At 36.0% G+C, this 24,839-nt stretch overlaps 3 protein-coding genes across 3 annotated transcripts; 2 read left to right on the top strand and 1 right to left on the bottom strand.

The window, feature by feature from the left end:
* Positions 1 to 4,663: 4,663 nt before the first annotated feature.
* On the bottom strand, positions 4,664 to 14,396 carry LOC149196005 (uncharacterized). Its single transcript, XM_089409035.1, has 2 exons — positions 14,193 to 14,396; positions 4,664 to 5,846 (listed from the first exon to the last, which is right to left on the bottom strand). The coding sequence occupies exon 2, from the start codon at positions 5,701 to 5,703 to the stop codon at positions 4,978 to 4,980; it is 726 nt and encodes a 241-aa protein (XP_089265161.1). The 5' UTR covers positions 5,704 to 5,846; positions 14,193 to 14,396; the 3' UTR covers positions 4,664 to 4,977.
* Positions 12,888 to 13,677, top strand: LOC149196006 (transcription factor DIVARICATA-like). The gene is made up of 2 exons (XM_089408101.1): positions 12,888 to 12,891; positions 13,130 to 13,677. Exons 1-2 carry the CDS (start codon positions 12,888 to 12,890, stop codon positions 13,675 to 13,677), a joined length of 552 nt encoding a protein of 183 aa, XP_089264227.1.
* A 9,445-nt stretch (positions 14,397 to 23,841) lies between the features above and the next one.
* On the top strand, positions 23,842 to 24,462 carry LOC149196004 (methyltransferase FGSG_00040-like). The gene has a single exon (XM_089408100.1). It carries the CDS (start codon positions 23,842 to 23,844, stop codon positions 24,460 to 24,462), a length of 621 nt encoding a protein of 206 aa, XP_089264226.1.
* The last annotated feature ends 377 nt before the right edge of the window (positions 24,463 to 24,839 follow it).

Genomic DNA, 24,839 nt, shown 5'->3' with positions numbered 1-24,839 from the left:
AAGAGGCAAAACACAATGGGGTGAATAACATAACAGTGCTGACAAACTCAGAATTAATCTGTAATCACATGGAAGGCATCTACAATGTTCGCGCAGACAATTTGAGGCCCCTCTACAGAGAGGCAAAAATCTGGAGTGCTCGATTTAATTCTTTTTCGATAAAGCACGTTGCGGAGATCCATAAAATCTCTACTGATCTAATGGTTGGAGCAATCTCAAGTGTAGATGCAGGTGCCAGAGATGATTCAGGATCATCGTTCATTCCACTGGCAAACATTGATCAACATCAATATAGGTCTCGACTATGTGTATACACCATGGTTGTCATTTTTATTGGGATTCTCATACTGTGGTTCTTTCAGTAAAGTACTCGTTAATGTACTTTTTTTTGGTTTTGTAATATCATTCACCTTGGATGTCCAATCATGTTATAACTGAATTCATGTGTCCAATTATGTACATTATATTTGAGGTGAACTAATTATTCTTAACCTACTGGTGATTCTGAAGGCCATCCACAAGTTGGCAAATGTGTGGATCATTGCTTTCAGTGCATATGAATATGTGAATGTTTGATTGGTTTTAATTATGTCCATTTAATATTTTTCAAACTTGATTAGACTACTATTGGACATGGAATTATAACTCCTCAGCTTAATAATATGTATGCACAATCTTCTTCAAGCATCATTCATGATTGCCTATTAATACTTGGAGGGTACCAAAGGCTCATAGTTACCTTGTTATCTACACCTGTTAATTCCATCCACATACTTGCAGCTGCTCCATAAAACAACACAACTATCTGCACAAGCAATCTGATTTCCTTCATTTGAAGCATTTTTGTTGAGTAGGGTTTGCAACACACAAGCAATTCTAGGTAATGTATCCTTTCTTTTCCTTGCTTTCCATACTATATGCACTCACCACATATTTATTTCCTTCAACTTGTTGCTTGACACGAAGTTGGAATCCTTAACACCTACATATAAACTTAGAATGCTGATCACTTGGAACATGTAAGTATTAATTCTCTTTTTGTTTCTTTAAGGACAACTGTTTTATAGCCAGGTTCAAGCATGTTTGCAAACCTCTGGTCGTCTGATGATAACCATTCTTCGACATTTGGGTGAGACAACCGTCACAACTGAACTTTAGTAACATTCATGTTAGACCTCTTATTTCTTGTAGGTTAATCAACCTCCATGCATAATTACGCTACACTCTCAGTGCATGGATGCTCACATTATCATGGAATAACATTAATGATCCACAACTTCGTTAGAATAAATTTCTGCAAGAATACATTTCATACATAGAGCAGAGCAGACGACTTAAAGGAAAAAAAGGATGAAAATAGTCAACTGAGAGACCACGTTCCTATTGAATAATGTGCCAACGACCAGGAATCAACCAGAAAGTAGTTATGGAAAGACCATCTGCCATCTCAATCCTTTCCCTGTACTCATGTTGAAAAGAGATTGGTTGTGATGAACTCGACTTAAAATGGATCTTTAACAGTTTTGGAAAGACCATCTGTCATCTCAATCCTTTTCCTGTTACACATGTTGAAAAAAGATGGTAAAATTGTTTTGTGATGAACTAGACTTCCTCAAAATCGATCTTAACATTTGTCTTTCCATAGTGCATGCACTCTTCATCTAGTTTATTACCATTTATGAATCACATAAATTTGGATGTTGTTTACACATTTTTCCATCAGCAAGAAAGAGAGTCAACTTTAAGGTCACGAGCTTTGAAAATTTGTTAATTGAACTCTGAAATTTGTTAATGGTTAGTTCTTTCTCTAGACCGGCTTTAGACTGAAAAAATAAGCACCTCTTAAAGAAAATTATTCCACCAGCTCCACTGAATTGAGGTTGTCCCTGAGCAGCATCATCAAAAAAAATTCCTAAGCCATTGATTTATCAATTAGTTGCACAACAATCTATCTTGGGTAAAATATCTGGGGGGTTTGTTATCTTTCAACTGTTTGAAAAAACTAATATTGTTCAGTCCTTGCTATGTAGATTGGATTATTAGGGTTAATTTATTCTCAAATAAGCTAATTAAACTCCCCAGGCAATGATAGTAAGTAAAGCTTCAAACCTCTTCACAGTATGATTTTCACACCAATGATTTAATCAGTCTTCTGCAAGAGGACTCCTACAATCATTCTTCTGCAAGAGGACTCCTACAAACATATCTTGCAAGCCCTTCTATCTCTTTCCAAAACTTGAATAGCGAGAAAAGGACAGAATATAAAACTTGAATAGTGAGAAAAGGACAGAATATAAGCAAATGATGCACACTCTCTTCTTCAACCTTGTTCCAGGTGAAAACATTATTGTCCAAGTTCTAGCCAGTGGAAAACCCTTAATTGTAATGAACATTTCATTTTCCATATCACCTTGAAGTACCATTTAAAGCCCCAAAAACCCTACTTTCACCCAAAAAAAATAAAAATCGAGACCCAATATTGGGAATATAATGTTAACCAACTGGTCTCTTTGACCAAATAATCTCGTCTGGCTAACCTTTAATCCTTACATGAACATCACAGGGATGCAATATATTTCTCTCATTCCAGGGCATCGTCCCCATATAATCCAAGCTCCTAAGTAGATTTCCATGCTAGGCCCCAATTGACATATTCATAGATATGTTCTCTGATTGAGAGTAATGAACCTTTTATCGTGCAACATAAAAAAACTAGTGTAACGTAATACACTATTCAACCATTTTGATGATTATGTTATAATTCAATTTGTATCATTTAAAGACTAGTCAATATGATTTTGCAAACTTAGTAGAAAATCCATGACTCCTAATTCTTGTTGTGGCTGCCCTGGTTGAAGCTGTTGGTTCCAGCATGTGATAGTCGATGTTAATTTCAAGTATAAATGATAAATCAAACAGTAGTAAATGACATTTAATCAGGATTGTTCATGATGAGTGCAATCCTATGAGCAGGAGAAATTATTACAATCTTTATAGTTTAATCATTATTAAATAACTAACTAGCTGAACAAAGGACAGGAACTCTGTGAAGGGATTGGTTGATTTGCAGACATTGTAGAAATGCATAATTGTAATGTGTACAATTGTTAGTAATGGTTCTAACTAATAGGCCACAACACTGAAAGTAATAATATTAGCAATTCATGCCACCAAAGGCTGAGAATGACAAAGAATGACATAATGGGGTTTGGGTTCTTTTTGAGGCTGAGCTGCTTTAGCTGGGCTTTAATTTTTAGCTTCCTCACTTCTTTTGCATCATCAATTAGAAGCTCTTGCAATAATATTATTGATGTGCTGGATGGCATTGCCCAAGTAGCTAGAAGTTTTCTCCTTAATTCTGTTGGTATTAATCTTGTTTAGTTACATGCTTTGATAGGTAAGTGATACGAACAAAACTATTTTTCTTCTGTATTTCAAGCTAAAGCAAACTGCCTTCTAATTTATATGTAATCAAAATTGGCCAATCAGATCCGCGGATCAAGTTGGCCAATCAAATCCTTCTAGTCTCAGATCTGTGGATCAAGTTGGCCAATCAAAATTGCATGCAGTGAATCCATTTTGCTTGATCATGTTCTTGTTAGTCAAGCAGCATATCATCAGTTTACCCTTTCAAGATGTACATATTTGTGTTGTCATTATTTTATCCTTTCAGGGAATACATATTTATTGATGCAATGGTTTTTACCCTTGACTTGTAGAATTCTCTTCCCACACACGATCCGTCATATTTCAGATTGATGCAGTGTGTAAGACTGTAAGTGCATAAAGGTGCAATGCGTGCATATTTAATGATGTCCTGTTTCTCTTAAAGCAATTCTTTTTTATATTTTCACTGGTTTAAATTAAGTAGCAGTTGATCATAAATATTCTTGCTTCAACTGAAAGCGGGTTTATGATTGATATGGTATATCATTCTTCCTTTTATAATCTTAAACATGCAGAAACATAGAAAAAAATGCACCATACACAGTAATTTCAATTACATACTGACAATACGATCAAAGAGATCAGCAATAAAATCTATAAAATGAAGGTTAAAATAATTTGCAATGGAGCATCCATTGGAGTGATTATCATAATCGATTGTTTAACCACTGTTTAATTGAAATTATATGTTCACCGAATCAGGTAATTCCTTTCCCACCAACCAATGTAACTTTGCTCCATTGCAGTGATTATCAATCCACACTTCTTAAAGGAAAATGGTGCAAGTGCAGACATCAAGTTAGCATAAAGCATTGCCAACAAATTTCACCAACCACTAAGAAGTTCAAGTTATTCAAAACTGTCCCAAGAGATTCACACATAATTTCTCACTGAATCAGGTTCTAAAAGGAATTATGTTCCCTCACAAAAACACTGTGCCAAGGGACCAAGCAAGGATATGTAGCACTATCTTGATTCATCCCACAGATCTTGGTACAAAAGAAACACCTAGGGAAGCTATGGAAATCTTTTAAGGCCCGAAAATATGGATGGAAAAAGAGGTTTGATATAGATTTGACGACAATGCTGACAGAATAGACTAGAAACAATGCAGTACTCCTAGAAACTTGCTTGGAGAATCACAGGTCATCAGCAGCCAAAGTTCAGGACCAAGTGGGAAATGTGTATAATTAATGAAAACAAGAAAAACTCAGAATTTGAAATAATTAAAAGAGTTCATGAATTTTTCCCTTAATAATATTAACAGAACTGTTTCAATGGTCGCAAAAATGCAGAGCTTTTGATATTACAAAGACCAAGTTGGTTTGCCTGCGAAGGAACCACAAGCATAGTTAAACATACAAATAGAAGGAAACCAGTTTCAATGCCCTAACTAGCCAACAAATTTCACCAACCACTAAGAAGTTCAAGTTATTCAAAACTGTCCCAAGAGATTCACACATAATTTCTCACTGAATCAGGTTCTAAAAGGAATTATGTTCCCTGTCAACCTTTTAAATGCTCAATAAATCAAAGCTGGAGGGCCAAATCAGGCTGTGAATCAACCAGCATTCCAGAAGACTGCCTAACTGGAGACCTTGGAGACTGTTTTTCTACATTCAAATCTGGTGGAATCGAATTTGAAAATTCAGATGTCTGTTGAGAAGGCTGTTTTGAAGGTAAAGACTTCCATAGTTGTTTTTGAGATTGGGATGTATCAGCTCCCATTGGTATCTGCCTGCAATTAAAAGGACTCTGTGTGGTTGAATTTGGCAATTGTAACATCGAGTTTACACCTCCTTGAGAAGTGGCATGAGATGACAGATTCTGAGGATGCATCCAGCTCAGCTGTGAACGCATATATAGAGGCATGTCCATGGGTGCCTGCTGTTGAATAAATTGAGGAACACTACTAGAAATGCCTGATAGTTTTGTATCACCATATGGTTCCCTGGCCACACAATTGGAATTACCATCCAACCTCCTATCAAAACCAGTGCTTCCAGAAGTTGTCGTCTGGACACTTGAAACAGGTTGCACATGTTCAGCTGGTTTGGCAGATGCCCATTGCATAAGTCGGTTACTTCTGGAGACAATCTCAAGCAATTTTGACTGGGATACATCTGAGGTAAATTTTGCACCTGCCAGATTGACTTCACTGGATTTAGCAATTGATGAAGCTGATTTCAACTCACTCTGTTTGACTCCTTGCAAAGGCGTTTGAAAATTTATATTGTTGGCTGACTGTGAACTCATAGATAGAGGAACAGGTAACCCAGTAGATTGAGACAGAGATACTAGTCATGTAGATTGAGCAACTGTTGCAACTGTAGATTGAGCCAAGGTCTGTTGATCCTTGATCTCCTCACGCAATAACAAAGCACCAGGAGGAGCTTCAGCTGTAACAAAAAAGAAAAAAACACGTTGTTATGCAACGCATACCCGCCATGGCCTTATATAACAAAACGAGCCAATTATATATATATACTCTTTGTCAGCTCAAAATTTATAACCAAAAATAAATAATCAAAATACAAGCATTATCCAAAAGGAAAAAGTGTACTGTAGATCTTATGAAATCAGAGTAAACAATCTCAGGGATCTGAGCAATTGTAAATAGTGTGATCTTATGAAATAAGAGTAAACAATCTCAGGGATCAATGCTCAGAGCACTAGTTTGGTGACTTGCGGGCCTAAATGTTAAGTTCTAGTAGATTCGGACAAACAATCAAGGGTGAATGTTCACTCCTAACAGTCCAGGCCAAAAAAATCATATAGCAGTCGAGGCCAAAAATAATCATTTATACAAGTCCCTGGGGGAGTAGCTTCATGTGTCTACAAGCTGGTGTTGCACATCCACTTGCTAATATTGTGTATGTAATTGTGGTTATCCATATATCAGTTTAACTTGAAGTAACCATTTTTCCTTTTTCTGTTACTAGTCTCATAATTCAAGAATGCTTACACAGCCTTGTGAATGATCCGCATTAAGTAGCCAGAACTTATTATTATTAAAAAATGTTAATGGAAACCTCTAATTTATTGCAGTGTAATAGAAAAGAGCATACAGTTTGTATATAGAAATTTATAAGGATATTGATGTACTTTTACTGTTCAGCTTCATCTCTCCTTCAAACTGTCTTTCAAATCATTTCAAGGATAGTGATCCAAAAAGTGCTCATAACCAAAATCGCTATAAGTTAAATCAAAAGTGACTAGATGAAAGTCCAGTTCAGAGTTAATGGAAACCTATAAGTTAAATCAAAAGTGACTAGATGAAAGTCCAGTTCAGAGTTAATGGAAACCTCTAATTTATTGCAGTGAAATAGAAAAGAGCATACAGTTTGTATATAGAAATTTATAAGGATATTGATGCACTTTTACTGTTCAACTTCATCTCTCCTTCAAACTGTCTTTCAAATCATTTCAAAGATAGTGATCCAAAAAGTGCTCATAACCAAAATCGCTATAAGTTAAATCAAAAGTGACTAGATGATAGTCCAGTTCAGAGTTTCCAAACTATTGTGAAAATTTGGATCGTGAAGGAATTGATAGTTTTAGGGGTAACTCAATTAATTATGGTTATAAAAATAAGTGTTATATATAAGGAGGTTTGAGATTTAAATCTTGTCTGCTGAAAAAGCATATGTACGTGCCTAAGTTATAGTAGCAACAATTAGAATCAATTTTGTGTAATACAAAACAAAACGAGCCAATTATATATATATACTCTTTGTCAGCTCAAAATTTATAACCAAAAATAAATAATCAAAATACAAGCATTATCCAAAAGGAAAAAGTGTACTGTAGATCTTATGAAATCAGAGTAAACAATCTCAGGGATCTGAGCAATTGTAAATAGTGTGATCTTATGAAATAAGAGTAAACAATCTCAGGGATCAATGCTCAGAGCACTAGTTTGGTGACTTGCGGGCCTAAATGTTAAGTTCTAGTAGATTCGGACAAACAATCAAGGGTGAATGTTCACTCCTAACAGTCCAGGCCAAAAAAATCATATAGCAGTCGAGGCCAAAAATAATCATTTATACAAGTCCCTTGGGGAGTAGCTTCATGTGTCTACAAGCTGGTGTTGCACATCCACTTGCTAATATTGTGTATGTAATTGTGGTTATCCATATATCAGTTTAAATTGAAGTAACCATTTTTCCTTTTTCTGTTACTAGTCTCATAATTCAAGAATGCTTACACAGCCTTGTCCTATATAAATATTTGTAAAGCTTATTCTCTGTTGGAAAGTCCAGTATCCTCAACTAAACTAACCATTTTAAATCATCTATAGTTTAGATGATCTCTTTTTATCTGTCATGATTTGTTGTTTATGGTTAATTCAATAACCAATATCTTTTTCCTCCTCCATTGCGGATGCAAGTATCATTAAGGGCTAATAGTAGTATTGTCAAAGAACTGAGCTATTACTGTCAAAGAACTGAATTCTAAATTTACAATGGCAGGTATGGGAAGTGAAGCTTTGGAAAATCTCTGCCTCCCTGTTTTCCTCACAAATAGATCCTTCCAATTTGCCTGAGAAATCCCTTATGGCAGTTTCAAGGGTAACATTCTTATCTGGTATGCCGGTTCCAGAATCTGCACAAGGGGCTACTGATCATTCACATAAGTTTATGTGAAACCAAAATTTTATCTATTAAGTAGATGCTTATCCTCACTTTCAAGTTGACAATCCAGAATTTCATCCATAGAGTACAAGTTTAGCCTTACCTTAAAGTTTTCAATCCAGAATTTCATCTAGAGTATAAGTTTAGCCTTATCTTAAAGTTTTGAATTTCACAATAAATGGTAGATCAATTAATATTTCCATACCAGTATTTTGCAGAATAGAACCTTGTACCCTTCTAGATGTGTGGTCCACCTTGATTTCTTTTGTAGAAGAAATCTCCAATTGTTCATTCAGGCTTCTTTTCCTTCCACGACACCGTCCAACCTTTAGAAACTGTGGTCCACATTTTCTTGATTTCAACGCAGGAACACTTTGCCCCCCTTTTTTTGTTGGGCTCAAGAAACTATGTCGCCTCTTGGTAGTGACCTTGGATGGAGTTAGAACATCAAATTTCTTATTATTGTACTCTTCGCTGACATTTTTTACCAATTCATTTAGTGCATATGCCTGCTCCAAAGATTTGGGTGTTATTTGTAATAAACCCCTCAATATCTTATGAGTTGATGACATCACAAGTTCAATTTCCTCATCGATTGTTAGGGCGCTATCTTGCCTTACCATGGTTGGATTAGTGGAAGGAGAAGCCGGAAGGCTCATTTCAATTTCTGGGCTCATTGCAAACGATTCATTTAAATCAAGTAAATATCCAGGTCTTTCTGTAATAGACCTATAGACATTAGGCAATTCATTGCCACTTGAAACCTTGCTAGTCACTACCATCTCAACTTTTAGAATATGCTTGCAAATATTGCCATTTAGGGCCCATTTGCAATTACAAAAGTGTAGGTTCTGCCCTTTATAGATGACATGATACCATGTATCACGAGTTGCCGTAGTTTGGCTATGAACCAAATACTCACTTTCCCTGTTTCCATCAGCCATACAATCTTCATCTGGGATATTCTTTGCTTTGCACTTACTTAAATTTATTTGTTGCTCAATTTTTGAAGCTCGGACAAAACCAGCATTTTTTAGACGTTGCATGTGAATGTAATACAACTCAACCTTTTTTAATAAAAGGTGCAACAGCCAATCCACCCTTCTATGGGACGCATTATTCTTCTCACAGAGGTACCTTTGCTTTAGATACCGGTGATAAGATTCGATAGCATTATTAGTATCCTGGTTGGAATGTGGGAAGTCCCTATATGCTTTTGCCCACATATCTGGAAAAAAAACATATATTAGATGCGAAAAAACAATAGAAAATGGTGAATTACAAAATAAATTGATAAAATGCAACCTTAGGAAACTTACATAGCTTGTTGTTGTTTAACCAGTTGGTTGCAAAATAATCCAAAAACACTGTTTTTTCTTTGAATTCATCAAAGAAACTTTGAATTTCATGTTGCACAGATGCATCATCTTCACACGAATGCATGATTAATCCCAGAGCACGAAAGATACGGACTTTATTTTCCTTTCCCCTGACTTTCGTTCCAACATTTTTCAACCAGGCTCTACGGACATGCCATACACACAACAATAGTGTACAGTTTGTGCAAGTCCTGAAATAATATAACATTATAAGAGAATATCCTTGAACATTATTGCTTTTTAACTATTCTAAAAAGAAAAAATTGGTTCACCTTAATGCCTCGATTTCCGCTGCTGCATCATCTGTGATGACAGCTCGGACATGCTAATCTGGGTTTTCCTTTTTCCCATTTGCAAATAATTGCGACATCCATTTACAAATATCAGGAGTACCATTCCGTGATGATATTACCCATGCCACTGGAATCCCATTGTGATGATCATCAAAAGCCATTATGGTGTACAGTTGATACTGCATTACAATAAGAAAACAAGATTATATGCATATAAGAGGACGACATTGAAATAAAGTAGAATAAATGAAGTTTTGGTAAATATGTTTACCCCATATTTGTTAGTGCTAAAAGTGGAGTCCATTGATAACATGTTGTTGTGTGAGTATCTCACCATCATTGAAAGCATCCACTTAGTTTGTATGCCTATAATGAAAGGAATGTTTTTAACAACATCTTGTTGTTGGTAGAAGAAAAATCTCTCTGGGCACTCACTAACCCAACAATCCACACTCATTGGATCATTTTCATGCTTCACATACTCTAGCCTCTTGATATTATTGTACATGTTTGACACATCCTTTCTTGTCATGAAAGAATCTCGAGGTGCCCCTGTGAAAAGCTCACCAGATCCATACCTTAAATCAAAGATAAATTTTTCCCAGATCATCGTAGCATTAAAACCATCACGAACCAAATCTTCAACAATAGTTCGTATATGATGTGTTAAATGCGGCGCAAAATTGAATTTCTTGGGCATGTCATTTGCCTCATTTCCATGACAAACCACATTTTTGTCATCAATATGTCTGCATGCTGTATATATTAGAACGGCATCATTTGGTCTAATAGCAAGTCGTCGCATAATAAAGTGACACTGACAACCAACTTTGATGCTGTGACGTGGAAGACGTTTCTTAGTTGTGGATCCAGGTTCAGCCACATTGCTGGATTGTACACGATTTGGACCATAGGCACACCTATATCTGCGATCAGCAATTCACCAAAAATTAAATAAAATATTTATGCATGTTTGACATAGTGAACTTAAAATCAAAATTTAATATAGATAGAGAGAGAGAAAGAGAGAGACTCACACAACATATTCTAGATATGTTGAATAATTTGTCCTCTTGATATCCTTCACATCTTTAATTTTTCGAATTTTAGCAACAAATTGAGTAGGTGCGGGTTCCCTCATTTGCTCTCCCCTTATAAAATCCTCAAGTCGACAATATGGAATAATTGCGACTTGGTCTCCTGCTACTTCTGTCCATGTCAAATCTTCCGCTGAAAACTCTATCATCCCTTCTGGGTCCTCAACCTCCAACTCATTGATCAATTCCCACTTCCTCATTCTTCAAATCCCTATACAAATGAGGGAACACATATGAGCAACAGTTCATACTATGAAATTTTTTGTAGTGTGTAGAATTTACACTGAAGACCCCACCAGATATAAACACATTTACAGCATAATTCCCTATCTCCCCTTCAATATTTCCTACCCATGCACAAAACAGTATTATAGACTTTCAAATGCTTCATCTTGGTATAATCAATACATTGCTGAAAGAAACATAATAACATGCAAAATCTGTTGCAAAAAAAAAACTGTTATACAACTTTAATCAGTTTGTTCCACATTGTTATGCTCAGATGAATTCCGGTGATGTGTTACAAGTGTTGCTAACTGCTAGATGCAGAAGAAGCCTTTGTAAGTCAATAGCCATTTATTTCTAAATCTTTATTTATACCATTGCCCAGATGATATGCATTTTCCTGGCTTAGCATTACTGTTTTGTTCGTATCACTTACCTATCAAAGCATGTAACTAAACAAGATTAATACCAACAAAATTAAGGAGAAAACTTCTAGCTACTTGGGCAATGCCATCCAGCACATCAATAATATTATTGCAAGAGCTTCTCATTGATGATGCAAAAGAAGTGAGGAAGCTAAAAATTAAAGCCCAGCTAAAGCAGCTCAGCCTCAAAAAGAACCCAAACCCCATTATTTCATTCTTTGTCATTCTCAGCCTTTGGTGGCATGAATGGCTAATATTATTACTTTCAGTGTTGTGGCCTATTAGTTAGAACCATTACTAAAAATTGTACACATTACAATTATGCATTTCTACAATGTCTGCAAATCAACCAATCCCTTCACAGAGTTCCTGTCCTTTGTTCAGCTAGTTAGTTATTTAATAATGATTAAACTATAAAGATTGTAATAATTTCTCTTGCTCATAGGATTGCACTCATCATGAACAATCCTGATTAAATGTCATTTACTACTGTTTGATTTATCATTTATACTTGAAATTAACATCGACTATCACATGCTGGAACCAACAGCTTCAACCAGGGCAGCCACAACAAGAATTAGGAGTCATGGATTTTCTACTAAGTTTGCAAAATCATATTCACTGCATGCAATTTTGATTGGCCAACTTGATCCACAGATCTGAGACTAGAAGGATTACATGGATTATCCAAATAAGAAGAATGGCTAAATCATTACATGAGAGTTTTGGATTATCCTAGATGAGAATGGATGATAGCATCATTTTGAGGAGAAAACAGTGTCGTCAAATTGTGATGCATCCCATCCGTTCTATTTTGACTATATTTGCCTTTGTTAATAATTCTTATTTTGTGTCTGAAAAGTCTTATTCTCCACAAAGCCCAAACTCTTGACTGCTGTATGGAGACTGGGAAACCAAACCTGACTCATCGTTTACAGATTGAGGTTGAAGCTTTCCTATAATATCATAACCGGATCAGATGGGTTATTGAATATATATTGATGCTTCCCTCTATCGTCATGACAGATCAGATGAGCTATTGAATATATAAATAGGTTTAGTGTGCAGGAAAAACTCTTTAGTGTCTCTCATTTGGACCGGAAAAGAAACAGTTTCATATTCAACTGAAATGTATAGTCAGCTGTAAAAAGCATTTGCTATCTAGTAATTTTAATCCCTTTGATTTCCATCCTCCTTGTACTAAACCCCAACTACAACTAGAATAGATCCATCTTAAACCCAAACCTATGAAATCCCAGCAGGGATTTAAAAAACCAGACGTACAAATCTCAATCTTCTTGCACCACCATGTACTATTTAATAAATATTGGGGTTTGCACCTCTCCATTTTTTATCTCTCTTGATGCTTAATAGACCCAAGGTTCAGATGGGTCTATGCTAGTTTCTAGTAGTTGTCTAAATCTTGCAAATTAAATATTTGCCAGATTTTTTTTGTTTATTTATTTTGTAATTTAAACTTCTAATTTTTTTAAATTATTGTAATTAAAAAAATAGGTATCTTTGTTTTTGGTTTTATTAGTGTTAGACATGACATAGATCTCCTCCACCCTGGGCTGTAGAGTGTCTTGCTTCTCTTGGTGCAATTATACGATTATATACAAAAAAAAGAATTGTTACATCTTGATTTGTACTGCAGAAAAGGATTGAAGTTAATTTGTTGCATCTTTGTATGGTGCAGACTCTTCTTGATGGGATTGAATAAATATGGCAAAGGTGATTGGAGAAGCATATCAAGAAACTTTGTGGTCTCACGGACACCTACTCAAGTTGCAAGCCACGCCCAAAAGTATTTCCTCAGGCTTAGTTCTGGGAACAAGGAGAAGAAAAGGTCTAGCATACATGATATAACAAGTGTAAATGGGGCAGAAATGAAGCAGCCTCATCTGCAGCAATCTTCTACTATTACAAATTCTCATAATCCTTCTGCTGTTAGTCGCTCTTCAAATATGATGTATCCGTCATCACTGGGAGGAGCAACCATGGTAAATTCTATGGGATCTCCAACAGGGGGAAACCATATGATGCTATCTCCCCATTCACTAGGTCCATATTCTCAGAAAGGTATTGGTGGTCATTCGCCTGGGCATATAATTCCCATTTCTTTTTTAGGTGTGCCTCAGATGGGATACCCTATGCAACCAAGCATGCATAATTGATGAAAGCTAACAATCAGCTGCTGCTACTATGTAATGCATATGTTATCTTACACTACAAGTTTATCTGAGACTAGAAGGATTTGGCCATTCTTCTTATTCTTTATCTCCTTCAGCTACAAGTTTGGCTCTGCATGATTATAATCTATGGTTTTGTGACCCATTTTAATGCAGATCATTCACATAAACTACTCGATAGCAGCGGAGCTTTCATTACCCTTTTGTTTCAACGATTTTCTATTCACGATGTGAAGATTTTCCTGTAGATTAATAGAGCAATAATTGTGTATGGGTTTCTACACAGTCGATCAATCCAGCCAAACCGTTGGTTAATATGAAATGCAATACCCTTGGTTAATATGAAAATGTGAATCGAACTCCTTAAGCAAACACAAAGATTTATAATTACAGAATGTTGAGAGAATGCGAGGGTTTTAGCAGTCTTTAAAACAGATTTAAAACAAAATGAATGTTTAAAACCACGATTTGTCATTTGCAGAGACGGTGCAGGAATTTACCAGGAGGTAACAGAGCTCAGTCCGGCGGGCACTGGGTTGCAGAGCACAGTGGTTCTGGTTGCAGAGTTTCGGTGGCGCGCAGCGCTTCAGTCCTGCGGGCACTGGGTTGCAGAGCAAACGGGTTCTGGTTGCAGAGTTAAATTGGCGCGCGAAAATAGTTCTCAGAATTATGTTATTGAACGAGACGGGGTGGGTCCCGCGTGGGTCATCAGAAACGCGAGGTGGCCGTCGGAGTCCGATGCCTATGGATATGTATGCCATCCCAAGTTTGCACCACATACATAGCTGGCAAGGGCATTTATGACTCAATATATGGCTGGTTAGCCCTTGCCGAAAACGACGGTGGTGACTGGTTGAAGGAGGGAGAACCTACCTGTATCACTTAATGGCCTCGCTTTCCCCTATTTCAGTGGTAGACGCCTCTGAGGGGTTCGACAAGCAAGCCCTTCTCCAACTCCACGACTCAACCCGTGAGCTATTGGCACACAATTTTCAAGCACGCTTGTCCTTGACAAATCCCATTACCAGCAGTGGCGGAGCTTCTTCAGTTCTGCTGGAAAGATTAAAGCCCATTTCCTTTACCCAGTTGGAGGTTGGCCGAGTCCACCGCGGCCGGGTGCTCTACGGTACTCTCTGCGCCGAGGCCTTCAGGATAAGCGGTATCATGACAATGGTTGAGGACGATCATGGCCTTGCCATCAGGCTGGCAATATACAATGCGGCTCATTCGCAGACGAACCTTCAGAGGCTTTAGCCTAAGGGAGCCAAGGTGGCCATCAGGGAGCCGTACTTTAAGTGCGCCGCCGACGGTGGCCTCGCTATCTGTGTCGACAACCCTACGAACGTTGAGATCCTCGTGACTCCGAAGGTGAAGCAGGCAGAGAGCCTGTTGCATGTCGACGTAGAGGAGTTGAGGAAGAAGGGCAACAACTTCTTCAGAGATAAACGATAGGTCGCAGCGGCCGAACATTATACGAAATGCATCGACGCCGCTCTGCTTCAGCTCAGTAAGGGGTCCTCAGATGATAATAATAATATCAACACTAGCCTCCTGCACTCCTATTCCAACCGAGCGGAGACGAGGCTTCAGGTGAAGGAATATGAGCTGGCGCTGGAAGATTCAAACAAGGTCCTTGGGATCGATTCCGGCAATCTCAAAGCGCTCTACAGGAAAGGCCGCGCTCTGGTCGGGCTGAAGCAATATGCGGCGGCATGCGAATGTTTGGGGAAATCGAACGAGGCCAACCCCAGCCACATGGAAATACAAGACGAGCTTCACCAAGCCAAGACTCTGTACTCCCAGAGTCGAAATGGCAAATATGACTTTTAGTAACCTTACGACGGCCATTGTTGTTGATGATATTCAAAATAAACGGCCAGAGTTTCATTTTTTGAGAGCTGAGAGGTTTGTGTTTTAAATGTTTGAAGTGAACAGGTGTTTTAAATGTTTGAAGTGAACAGTTAGATCATACGCACAGTATTCGATGGATATAAAACCATTAAATATGCCTAATATCATCCGTGCTTTTTTGGGGGGTTTGTTAGGAAGATTTCATTTAGGAAAGGGTCTGAAATAGATATATTAATGGAGTCTCTTTTTGGCTCCTTGTCCTGTTTTTTAATATATGAAGGGAGTCTCTCCATTGTTCGGCTCTAAAAATTGTCTGTCATTGATATTATTTTATCTGTGTATCCTAAAAACTTTGAAATTGAAATTGTATCAGGTGTGGTTGTGTGTTCCAGATATGTGTATGGCGATCTAATATGGATATGAAGGGAGTCTCTCCATTGTTCGGCTCTAAAAATTGTCTGTCATTGATATTATTTTATCTGTGTATCCTAAAAACTTTGAAATTGAAATTGTATCAGGTGTGGTTGTGTGTTCCAGATATGTGTATGGCGATCTAATATGGATATGTTCTTTGTGTATGTGGAGCCTTCAACATGATCAAGAATATTCGAAGCATAAATTTTGAGCTGTTTGTTAGTGATTTCCTTACGAAGTAGTATAGGTTTGAAATAGAGGGTAAATAAAAATAGAGAGTTAATAACCAGAGTGGGTAGAAGTGGGAAGTCATTCTATTTTAAAGTTGGTTTTGAATAAGTATACTCAGATATTCGTCTTGAATATCTCTACTTGCAAGGTAGTTTAGATCCTTCCTTTCCAAACATCTTCTTTCAGTTATCTTAATAGAGTTTTGAATACTAGTTTAGTTTATTTGTGTGTAATTGGATGGTAATGGTGTAATTAAACCAAATGAGATGTAATTTGCTTATGAGAATAATTAATTTGCATGGAATGTAGGGCTCATCTAGTTTTTTTAAAAGAGATCTTAAGTCAAATGGTGAATACCATTATGATTTAGGTTATATAGTAAGTGACCATGAGTTAGAGCATTTTCTTGTGAATTTAAATAATTTATGTTGGAAAATATTAAATTAGCAACAACCATGGCACATAATGGGTCTATATTTTTAGTTAAAACTATTTATAGATGTAATATGCTCGAATTAAATTGAAGTGTCAATTAACCATGGCACATAATTGGTCCATATTTTTAATTAAAACCATTTATAGATGTAATATACATATTTTTAATTAAAACCATGTGTAGATGTAATATGCTCGTATTAAATTGGAGTGTCAATTATTGGGTTTCCTTCTTTACAATTTACAACTTTAATATCGGAAGTTTTTATTTGAATATAATCCATCATTGTGAGACAAAGCATTGCATGTTGAGGAAGGAATTGACTTAATTTGAGAGAAGTAATTGACGCAACTTTAAAGAAAGTTCTTTTAATGAAGACATTATACATTTTTTTCAAAACTTCCATTGTCCTTAATAGCAGTAAGAGCATACTTTCCAATGCTTTATAAAGATGGACCGAAAAGTGAACTAATAAGCTGAGTAGCTCAACCTACAACACATGAGCTTGAGGGATATTTTTGTTCATTTCCTAGAGCTTGATCATATCAAGGATATTATAGTTGCGGGATATTTTTGTTCATTTCCTAGAGCTTAATCATATCAAGGATATTATAGTTGCGGGCAGAAGTGATATGCCTTCTACAAAATAGAAAGCCCAAGCCCATGTAGATGGGCTTTCAAAAGAACACATAATAGAGAAGGTATTTTAATAATGAGAGGACATAGGTGTTTATATTATTAGTGGATTAATTAAATGATTAAATAATATATAATAAATGTATTATCAATATATAGATTTTTGTTGAGTACGGATTTAATATGTGTTGAGATTTTTTCACGTGTAAATTTCTTTAGAATGAGCCTCTCAGCTCAATTAGAGAATAATTCTCTAATGATGTGTAGGTTTTGATAAAGCCTTGTGAAGTCATTTGTATGGTGGAAATTTTTAATTTTTATGCTTACATTTTACATCTAGAAAAAGGTGTATGGCGGGAAAACATACACCTTTTTCTATATGTAAAATGTGTTCTTAGATGAAAACAATGTTCTAGATGTAATGAAATAGACTATTCAGGCCCAAATGTGATAAATAAATAGTAGATCTCATAAATGTAGAAGCACAGATTTAGATGGCCAATATAATAATTCTTCAAATAGGGTATGATACCATGTTCAAGTAAGAAGGGTATTCCATGTAGGATAAACACACCAAGAAGGGTATTCCATGTAGGATAAACACCTATTGGATCACAATGTCAATGTTTTTAAGTGGTTAAAACCATCTAGGAGAGAAACATTACATGACCCTTGTCAACTCTAACACCTGAGGTAATTCTTTTAATGCAAAAGAAAAAAAATCATAAAAGAATTTTCACTATCCATGCCCTCTTTAGATAGACATCATGGATTAATTAGGTGTTAAGCTACATATCAACAACCATTAGTACTGAGGAGAATATGAGACATCATATCACCTAGATTGTATACTAAAGAAACACACATTTAAGTAATAGACACAATAGACTAAGTTGAATTTAATTAACTCCTAAGTGTCTTAACTAACTCTTGAGTGTTATAGCTATTGAGACATTCAAAATCATGCATCTTAACCATTCTAAGTTTTTTTTTTCATTATAATTTAGCTATACAATTCTTCAAAGCTCGTAGGACACTTAAATTGTATATCACCTAGATTGTATACTAAAGAAACACACATTTAAGTAATAGACAAAATAGACTAAGTTGAACTTAATTAACTCCTAAGTGTCTCAACTAACTCTTGAGTGTTATAGCTATTGAGACATTCAAAATCATGCATCTTAACCATTCTAAGTTTTTGTTTTTTCATTATAATTTAGCTATACAATTCTTCAAAGCTCTTAGGACACTTATATAGAAATAGAAGAAAAATTAGATGAAGAAGAAGAAGATTCAGAAACTCCTCCAAGGGTTTCATCACCAACTGTCACCTCACCTCATCAGAATCCAAGACTAAGAACGCGAGAGATTGATCCGGTGCAGCAAGAGATCTATGATTATATTGAGTCCCCGGAGAAAAGGGACGCATTAAGAACATAAATTCCAATCCAAGAGGAAGAAGAAGTCTAGTTTAATGAGCCACAAGAACCTCCAGTAGTCAATATATTGAAACAGGAAATCTTCGAACTGGAGACATTAAACAAGTACATTAAAAATGAAAATCAAGCCTTAAAAGCACAGAATGAAATCCAAAGAGCTAAGAGTGACAACATCCTCTTACATCTAAGTTAGTGGTTTAATAAGAACAAGAAACTAAAGACGGAAAAAAAGGCTTTACAAAGACAGGTTATAAACTTGAAATACAAGATCCTCATGAGGAAACCAAGGATGGCAATGAAGTCAGATGTACTGGAAGAAGTGTCCAAGAAAATGTAGTAGTTCAAGATATTAATTTTGTGTTTTGTATGAGCATATAAAAAGTATTCAGTGTGGGGGAATGTACAGTTCCATAATTTTTTTTGTTTTGACACCCTTTTTCCTCTTTTTCATCGTCGCTATCAACTTAATAAAGGTAGTAAATCATAGGTTTTGATAAGGTAAAAATGCTTACATGTCTTATTTTTCATATTCGTTAATTTGCCTTATTGTTAGGTTAAATATTGCATTAGCTACCCAATTAACATGATTCTAAAGCTATTTTAAAAATCTGTAGCTATCTTCATGGTTCGCGGGGTTCTGCTGCGCTAATGAAGCAACTAAGCACATGTGTAGTTAAGGATCGATCCCCTCATGGATCTCCTCCTATTCACTCTAGGCAATTCACCGAAGGAATCACACAGTGGCACGGTCAAAGGCATAGGTCAAACACATAGTAGCAAAAGTCTAAGTGCATCACATTTCTTCGATTTTCTTTCCAAATAGAAAATCGACGCAATAATTCTTTTTTGTTTAGTTTCAAATTTGAATAAGGATTGAACAATAGACCTGTAGGTATAGAAGTCTCAAATTGTTGAGCACACATTTTATATAAATATGTATCCTCTATAAATGATAGAAGGAAGGACATAATAGTTAATGTTGAAGTATTGTGAAATATACCTTTGTTCTCGTATTAATTTGAAGTTACATTTATGTGATTCGATGCGTCTATGAGTGTGAATTACACTTACTGGATGCGGAGGGCCCCTTATACAATCAAGGTTTTAGTTTACTTTATTTCATTGCTTTATGATTGTTTTCATTTCATCACTTTATGCTATTACTACATTCTAGTTTAGTTTCTTTACCTCGTTGTTTTCATTATTTCGTTATAACTCAATCATTTCATTTACCATTTCGTTATTTCGTTTATGCTTACCTCATTCAATAGTTTAGAACTTATATCTACTCTATAGTATGAAATTAGAGATTTCTTTCATGCTCTTTAAAATTGGAATATATATATATATATATATATATATATATATATATATATATATATATATATATATATATATATATATATATATATATATATATATATATATATATATATATATTGTAGACAAGATTTTGTTTGAATTTCAATACTTTGTTTGATAGCAGCAAGGAGTTTAAATAGATTCATAATTTTAGGATGAATAACATAAGATATTTTAATATGATACTCAAATAAATATGACTTGGTAGAGTAATCTAATAGTAGCTTAACTTCCATTGGTAAAAGTCTAACTCTAATATGAATCTAGATAACAACAAAAAATCTCAAAACAAACATAACAATCATCTTACAAACTAAAGAATAGGCTTCTAACATATATAGTGCACCCACACTTCATAATTTTATCAACTCTGGTCGATAATTTATGCTTGCAATTTAAGAACATTAAATTGACCAAACAATAATCATTCAAGTACAGACTGCTTTTCCCTGCGCACTCAGCTGCAGGAGCATTCCCCTTCATCTAAGTACAGGAAACATACCTTTCCTGCCTTAGCTTACTTACCCTTGCAAATATTTCTAGCAATTAGATGATCCCTCAGACTCGCTATGACTCTTCTATTTATAGGTTTTCTTTACAATACCATGGTCCGTGGACCAAGGGCAGGTCTCAAAACCTTCCTATCACCTACCCACCTAAGGGACTAAATCCCCTTTGACTCTGACTATCTTCAGGCTCTGCTTCCATATTTCACAGAGACTTTACATCTTTACAAAAATAAATTACCAAAATTTACCCCACAGACCCCTTCCCAACATAATTGCAGGTAAGGAAAATTAAAGGAAAAATAGAGGAAAATAAAGAAAATAGAGGCCTCAATGATAAAAAGGCTTATGAGGATCAATTCACAACCTTTTATCTATTTTAGCTTCGATCTCTCTTATATTCTCTCTCTCTCATACTTGCACACTTAGAGAAATCTTGGAGCATTCTCAGAGTGCACTGGATTTGAATAAAGAAGGAAAAGGAAAGAAGGAAAGTGTAAGGGGATGAGGATCGATTCACAACCTTTTATCTATTTTAGCTTCGATCTCTCTTATATTCTCTCTCTCTCATACTCTTGCACACTTAGAGAAATCTTGGAGCATTCTCGGAGTGCAGTGGATTTGAATAAAGAAGGAAAAGGAAAGCAGGAAAGTGTAAGGGGACAATGAGCTCAACAACTACAACTGGATTTCTTTGCAATTAATGAGTTGCATGTTTGATTTTACTTGCTATTTTTGGTATGCATGGTGTATGCATGTGGTTATTTGGTTATGATCTGTCATTGGCATGGAGGATTTCCTGGATTCATAGTGATTTTTCCTAGCCTTTCCATTTCCTGGATATCCATGGTGTTGTGGTTTTCCCATTTGTTTTATTATTGGTGCTCACATTCCTTATGGTTATGGGTTGAATTACTAGTTCCTAGATCCTTGGTTGGACAAACGCTTTGGAAGCCCTTGAACCACTTAGGTTGAGTTACTAGTCTTGGAAGCCTTGGTTGGATAAACGCTCTAGAGCCCTTGGTGGGTTGAGATACTAGTCCTAGAGCCTTGGTTGGACAAATGCTCTAGAGCCTTGCAATAGTTGTGGGTTGAGTTACTAGTCCCAGAGCCAGGTTGGAACAAACACTCTAGAGCCCTGGACAACCTGGGTAGACATTGATTTGTTGATGTTAGTGATGTATGACGATGAGCTGGAATCACAGGTTGAGGGTTGAGATGGTTTGGCCTTTGGGATCCCTGGTTTGGTTTTTCTTGGTTTATTCCATGAGATGCCACATTCATGCTTGGGATATGGCACACGGTGATTGGTTGAAAGAGATATTTGGTTCAACCAATCTATGTTTGGGTGGTAGGTGGAAGTCCCTGACTTGGTTGGATTTTGCATTTAGAATATTTAATTAATTAATTTTTCATTTTATTTTATTTAATTGAAATTTCAACTATTATTTTTAATTATTATTAAAATATGTTATGTTTTAAAGTATTTAGTTGGAATATGGGGATTTTTTTTGTCCAAACTTATTTTTTTTGTTGTTTAAAATAAGTTTTTGATTACATATACAAATTGAAAGCCGTGAAGAATCCATGAAGCACTTACATTGTGGACAGTTTAGTGACTTAAAAAATTCTTTGTTGGATTTTAGACAAAGTAGACCTAAAAATATATAGAAACCCTCCAAAACCTAGAACAAATAAAGGACATAACTTTATTTAACTAATATAAAATCACATCTTTTTATATATAATATTTGAAGTTTTAATAATTATTTTTAAAATTTTATTACTAATTATTTTTTCACTATTGTGTTATAGATAAATAATTATATTAACAAAATTAATTATTAATTAATGAGATTGTCTTTTAGATTAATCACATGATGAAGATTTGGTCGACGTTTCAAACCATTTAATGTGGTTCATCTTTAAGACAGGTGAAAAAATCAATCTTTCCAGATGATTAAATAGCAAAGATGTATCAGAGTCCAAAGTTAGTCATTATGAATTAGTTAGGAATTAGTTACCTGAATTTATTTAATTTACTTTTTTACCTAAATTTATTTTATTTGTAATCTTTTATTAAATATTAAATTATTCTAATTTCACTTGATTCCTAACTAATTCCTAATGGCTAATGCATCTTGCTATTTGATCATTTGGGAAGATTGATTTTTTTACCTTTGTCCAGAAGATAAACCACATTAGATGGTTTGAAATGTTGACCAAATCATCATGATGTGATTAATTGAAAAAACAACTTCATTATCAATATAGATCACACAAATCTAATATCTAAAATTATTAATTAATTAATTAATATTTTATTTTTATTTAATTAATATATGACCAAATCATTTTTTATAACAATTAAAATTTAAATAATTATTTTTTATTAATACTTTTATTCAATTAATATATATTGACTAAATAAATAAATAAATATATATATATAACACCACCCAAAAAAAAAAAAAATAGAAAAAGGGTTCACTCCACGAGCGCAAACGGTCTTAAGAGTTTCCTTTTTTTAAAATTAAAATTCACTGCTCCTATAATGGTGTAACATCACTTTTCAACCTCTGAAAACTAAACTGTAACCTATTATTCGAACCCGGGGTTAAATATTATCCCGCTTTACGGCGTAATTAAATTAATAAAATGATATTCTTATACGGTGAAAAAATGGAAACTTATATCAAAATATATACGTGGCAAGATCGGCTCGTGTCCGGTAAACAACGGCAGTCCCCGCTAATCACGATAACGTCTTCCGTTTTCGAATTCCAACCCATCACTCCTGTGAAGGGTGTCAGAAGTGGTGATGTGTGGTTTCCTTACGTTTCTTCTTTTCACTTTAAATAACATTTCGCGGACGAAACAAATTCGTAGCTCAACAAAGAAAACGACGGTGGTGACTGGTTCATTTTGATTTTGTTCGCAGGAGGAGGGAGAAGCTACCTGTATCACTTAATGGCCTCGCTTTCCCCTATTTCAGCGGTAGACGCCACTGAGAGGTTCGACAAGCAAACCCTTCTCCAACTCCACGACTCAACCCGTGAGCTATTGGCATACAATTTTCAAGCACGCTTCTCCTTGAAAAATCACATTACCAGCAGTGGCGGAACTTCTTCGGTTCCGCTGGAAAGATTAAAGCCCATTTCCTTTACCCAATTGGAGGTTGGCCGACTCCACTGCGGCCGGGTGCTCTACGGTACTCTCTGCGTCGAGGCCTTCAGGCTAAGCGGTATCATGACAATCATTGAGGACGATCATGGCCTTGCCATCAGGCTGGCAGACGAACCTTCAGAGGCTTTACCCCAAGGGAGCTAAGGTGGCCATCAGGGAGCCGTACTTTAAGTGCGCCGCCGACGGTGGCCTCGCTGTCCGTGTCGACAACCCTGCGAACGTCGAGATCCTCGTGACTCCGAAGATGAAGCAGGCGGAGAGCCTGTTGCATGCCGACGTAGAGGAGTTGAGGAAGAAGGGAAACAACTTCTTCAGAGATAAACGATGGGTCTTAGCGGCTGAACATTATACGAAATGCATCGATGCCGCTCTGTTTCAGCTCAGAAAGGGGTCTTCAAATGACAACAATAATTTCAATACCTACCTCCTGCACGCCTATTCCAACCGAGCGGAGACGAGGCTTTGGGTGAAGGAATATGAGCTGGCGCTGGAAGATTCAAAGAAGGTCCTTGGGATCGATTCCGGCAATCTCAAAGCGCTCTACAGGAAAGGCCGCGCTCTGGTCGGGCAAAAGCAGTATGCGGCGGCATGCGAATGTTTGGAGAAAGCGAACGAGGCCAACCCCAGCCACATGGAAATACAATACGCGCTTCGCCAAGCCAAAACTCTGTACTCCCAGAGCCGAAATGGCAAATATGACTTTTAGTAACCTTACGACGGCTGTTGTTGTTGATTATATTCAAAATAAACGGCCAGAGTGCCAATTTTTGAGAGCTGAGAGGTTTGTTTTTTAAATGTTTGAAGTGAACAGGTAGATGATACGCACATTATTCGATGGATATAAAACCATTAAATGTGCCTAATATGATCCGTGCTTTTTCGGGGGTTTGTTAGGAAGATTTCATTTAGGAAAGGGTCTGAAATAGATATATTAATGGAGTCTTTTTTTGGCTCCTTGTCCGGTTTTTTAATATATGAAGTCAGTTTTTCCATTGTTCAACTCTAAAAACTGTCTGTCATTGATATTATTTTATCTGTGTATCCTATAAACTTTGAAATTGAAATTGTATCAGGTGTGGTTGT

Source organism: Pinus tabuliformis, chromosome 2_2, assembly GCF_031772625.1.
Source record: "Pinus tabuliformis cultivar Carrire ecotype Pingquan chromosome 2_2, CPIR1, whole genome shotgun sequence".
Taxonomy (NCBI): Eukaryota; Viridiplantae; Streptophyta; class Pinopsida; order Pinales; family Pinaceae; genus Pinus; species Pinus tabuliformis.
The sequence above is the reverse complement of the archived record's forward strand: the minus strand, read 5'-3'. Positions and strand labels throughout refer to the sequence as shown.